At 64.1% G+C, this 3,354-nt stretch overlaps 1 protein-coding gene across 1 annotated transcript; it reads right to left on the bottom strand.

Annotated features, from left to right (window-relative positions):
- Nucleotides 1-338: 338 nt before the first annotated feature.
- On the bottom strand, nt 339-1,631 carry FOXB2 (forkhead box B2). Its single transcript, XM_047769551.1, has one exon. It carries the CDS (start codon nt 1,629-1,631, stop codon nt 339-341), a length of 1,293 nt encoding a protein of 430 aa, XP_047625507.1.
- Between the last annotated feature and the right edge of the window lie 1,723 nt (nt 1,632-3,354).

Raw genomic sequence — 3,354 nt, 5'->3', positions numbered from 1 at the left:
CTCCCAGGGAGGTTTAGCTCTGCCAGCTTCTGCTCCCAGGAAGAAGAATCGAAATCCATTTCCAATTTGCCCGAATGAGACTTCCCCAAACTCTTTCGTTCCCTCCCCCCATAATTTATGGATTTATAATATTAATTACAATAGAAACTCTTACCTGAAAATTGCCTTTCATTAATCTGATTGCACAACATAGTATAAACACAGACATGAGAACTGTTATATTTATTCAGACCACTGGAGAATCCACTTTCGGGTTTGTTTGTCTGTTTTAAATACCTTCCTTTCCCGCAAAGGCTGGGTCTCTTCACGCGTTCCTCTCCCCCAGCCCGCTGGGTACCCTAGGAGTGCACCAGCACCGAGTGCAGGGAACCGCTCTTGCTCTCGGACGCACTCGGGGCGGTGGCCTCCATCAAAGAGGCAGCGGGGGAGGCCGCGGCTGCAGGGCACACGGTGGACGGCGCCGGCGGCTGCTGTGCAGCCGTGGGGACAGTGAGCGTCGGGGGCAGGGCGGCCACAGGCGGCAGCCCTGGAGTCGGCTTGATGGGCACGGGCACCGCAGGCAGGCTCTGGCTTGCTGAGTGGCACAGGGCTTTGACCGGCACCCCAAAGGCCCCGTACTCGGGGCCCATAGGGACTCCCGCGGCAGCGGCGGCGGCGGCCGCAGCCACCGAATCCATGACTCCGACGTGGGGCCACACGGAGCTGACGACGTTGCCCAGCTGGCCTGGCACGGGATAACCCAGGTGGTGCATGACGGACGCCAAGGGCAGCCCGCCGGCCTGCAGCACGCCCTTGTAGTCCCGGCCGATGATGTTTTCAATGGCAAATGGATGCTTGAAGCCCGACGTGGATGCGGCGGCGGCTGCGGCAGCGGCAGCAGCCGAGCCCAGCCCGTAGGGCGGGAACTGCGACAGGCGACCCACGCTGCCTACAGCCGCCGCCGCCGCCGCAGCTGCTGCCGCCGCCACGGCCGCCGCCTCCTGCATCTTGCCGGAGTGAGACGGCTGCTGAGGCTGCGACTGCTGCGGCGGCTGCTGCGGGGGCTGTGATGCGAGGTGCGGCGGCGGCTGTGGAGCTGGAGGCGGCTGCTGGTGGAAATAATGCACCATGTGCGGAGGGGGCGGCGGGGGGGGCGGCTGGGCCGGGTGGTGGTGATGATGGTGGTGCGCGGTAGCGTGATGGTGGTGGTGGTGGTGGTGCGGATGGTGCGGGTGGTGAGGGTGTAGGTGCCCTCCGGGCCCAGTGCCTGGTGCGCCCTTGGTGCTTCCCGCGTGCAGGTGTGTGTGGTCAGTGCGCAGCACCTTGAAGCGCTTGCGGCGTCGCAAGAAGCTGCCGTTCTCGAACATGTCACCGCAGTCGGGATGTAGTGCCCAGAAGCTGCCCTTGCCGGGCTGGTCGGGCCGCCGCGGGATCTTGATGAAGCAGTCGTTGAAGGAGAGGTTGTGGCGCAGGCTGTTCTGCCAACGTTGCGTGTGCTCGCGGTAGTAGGGGAAGCGCTCCATGATGAACTTGTAGATGTCGCTCAGCGGCAGCATCTTCTCTGCCGAGTGCTGGATGGCCATCGCGGTCAGCGAGATGTAAGAGTAGGGAGGCTTTTGGTCGCTGTACGAACTCTTCCCCGGCCGCGGCATCGCCCCCGGCGCTTCCACCGCCCTCTGGCCCACAGTGGACAGCAGCGTCGCTCCGCACCCCGCTCCCGGGGCCTGGCTGTCTCCACTAACCCCCACTCCTCCCTGTCGGCCCCGCCACCCCGCCCTTTCCCCGCCCCCGCAGACCCTCTAGCCGTTTCTCTCCTGCCTTTTCTTTGCAGCCTGGGGTCTCCGTTTTTGGCCTCTTGGGCCAACTTAGCTACCCGACGCTCGCAACTTCTGGCCCCGACGGTTGCCGACCTGTGTGCACAGCCGCGGGTGGGGCGCGCCAGCTTCACCTCTACCCTCTCGGCCTTTTCCCGTGGGTGGCCGGCCAGAGGCTGAGCGCGGGAGTTGGCGGAGGAGGTGGAGGGAGAGGGCGTGTTCCCTTCCGGCCTCTCTGCTTTTTCTCCGTCCGAAGAAAGCGCAGGCCCAGCGGACTGGGAGGTAGGACTGGGCAGTCAGGACTCTGGCCCTTTAAATCCGAGTTGGCGCTTGTAGTCTCGGAGGCCAGAGGCGGCGGGACTTAACAGCGTCCTGAGCCCTACCCCTTGACCAGCCACTTAGTTTGCTCTGGAATTCCCGTTCTCCTGAAGGGGAGAGGAGAGGTAAGGGGAAGGAAGCTCGGCTCCCTCAGCCTGCGTCTCTCTTTTCTCTGGTGGCTAGCAGCGGAGCTGGGGACAGAGCTGTAAGCGGTCGCCTGAGGGAAAAAGTTTGTTGGTTTCTGCAGCAGCGGCGCCTGTGGGCTCTGCGGAGGGGCGGGGGTGCTGGACACGAGCGCTAGCGGCGGGCGGGCGGGGGCGTCTGCGAACGCCTGGAGGGCGCAGAGCTGGCCTGGGCCCGTTCAGCCGTCAGTACCGCAGCTGCCGCCCCTCTCTCGGGCCCGTCTGGAGCTGGAGAGGCGGCGGCGGCTGTGGCAGCGACGCGCTCTCCTGGCTGCGTTTTGTAATGGTCCCCGAGACGCCGAGACCCCCGCAGCTCGCGCTTCGAGACTATCACATGACCGAGGCTGAGGGACTCTGCCGCCGCCGCGTCTCTCGCTGAAGAAGGGGCGAGAAGGCGCTGAGCCTCGCCCCCGCCCCCTCCTCCAACGCGGCTCGGGAGCCCCCACCTCCGGCATTTGCCACTTGCTCGGCAGCCCCCAGCCAAGGCGGAGGGGGGCGGGGGCCTATGCTATTTGCAGGGAGGGGCGCGGCGCCCGGCGCAGCCCCTGCCGCTGCATCCCACCCGGGTCGCAACAGCAGTGGGGGACGGGACACAGCTTTCTCGCTCCTCTCTTGCTCCTCCAGCCCGTCTCTGACCTTTACTCTTCCACACCCGCTCTGGGCTTCTCTGTGCTTACACTGCCTTCCTCCTGGACTGGCCGTTCTGGGCCAAGTTCGGAGCACTGTAGCCTTAAGGCCCGTTCTTTGCAAGAAATCCCAACGGCCAGAGGGTTGGAGAGGAAAAGTTAATGAGGAGGAGAGCCAGGGGTGTTTTCGTCAAATGCCAACTTCAGTTTTATTGCGTGCCAACTGAGTGTCAGGCCCAGTAATAGGAACTTGGTACAAGGAGCCGTGGGACAGCTCTCTGTGCCCCAGATCCGCAGTCTAGAGGGCGAGACTGACAGTAACCGGGAAATATGGATAGAGTCTAAGGACTTGGTGGATGGACGCTCCACTGCGCTTCTCTAGAGCGGGTGGTTGGGACAGGGTGAGGCGTAAGGGACCTCTGAGCTGGGGCCGGA

This window comes from Phacochoerus africanus, chromosome 2 (assembly GCF_016906955.1).
Source record: "Phacochoerus africanus isolate WHEZ1 chromosome 2, ROS_Pafr_v1, whole genome shotgun sequence".
Taxonomy (NCBI): Eukaryota; Metazoa; Chordata; class Mammalia; order Artiodactyla; family Suidae; genus Phacochoerus; species Phacochoerus africanus.
This window is presented reverse-complemented; position numbering and strand designations above follow the sequence as displayed.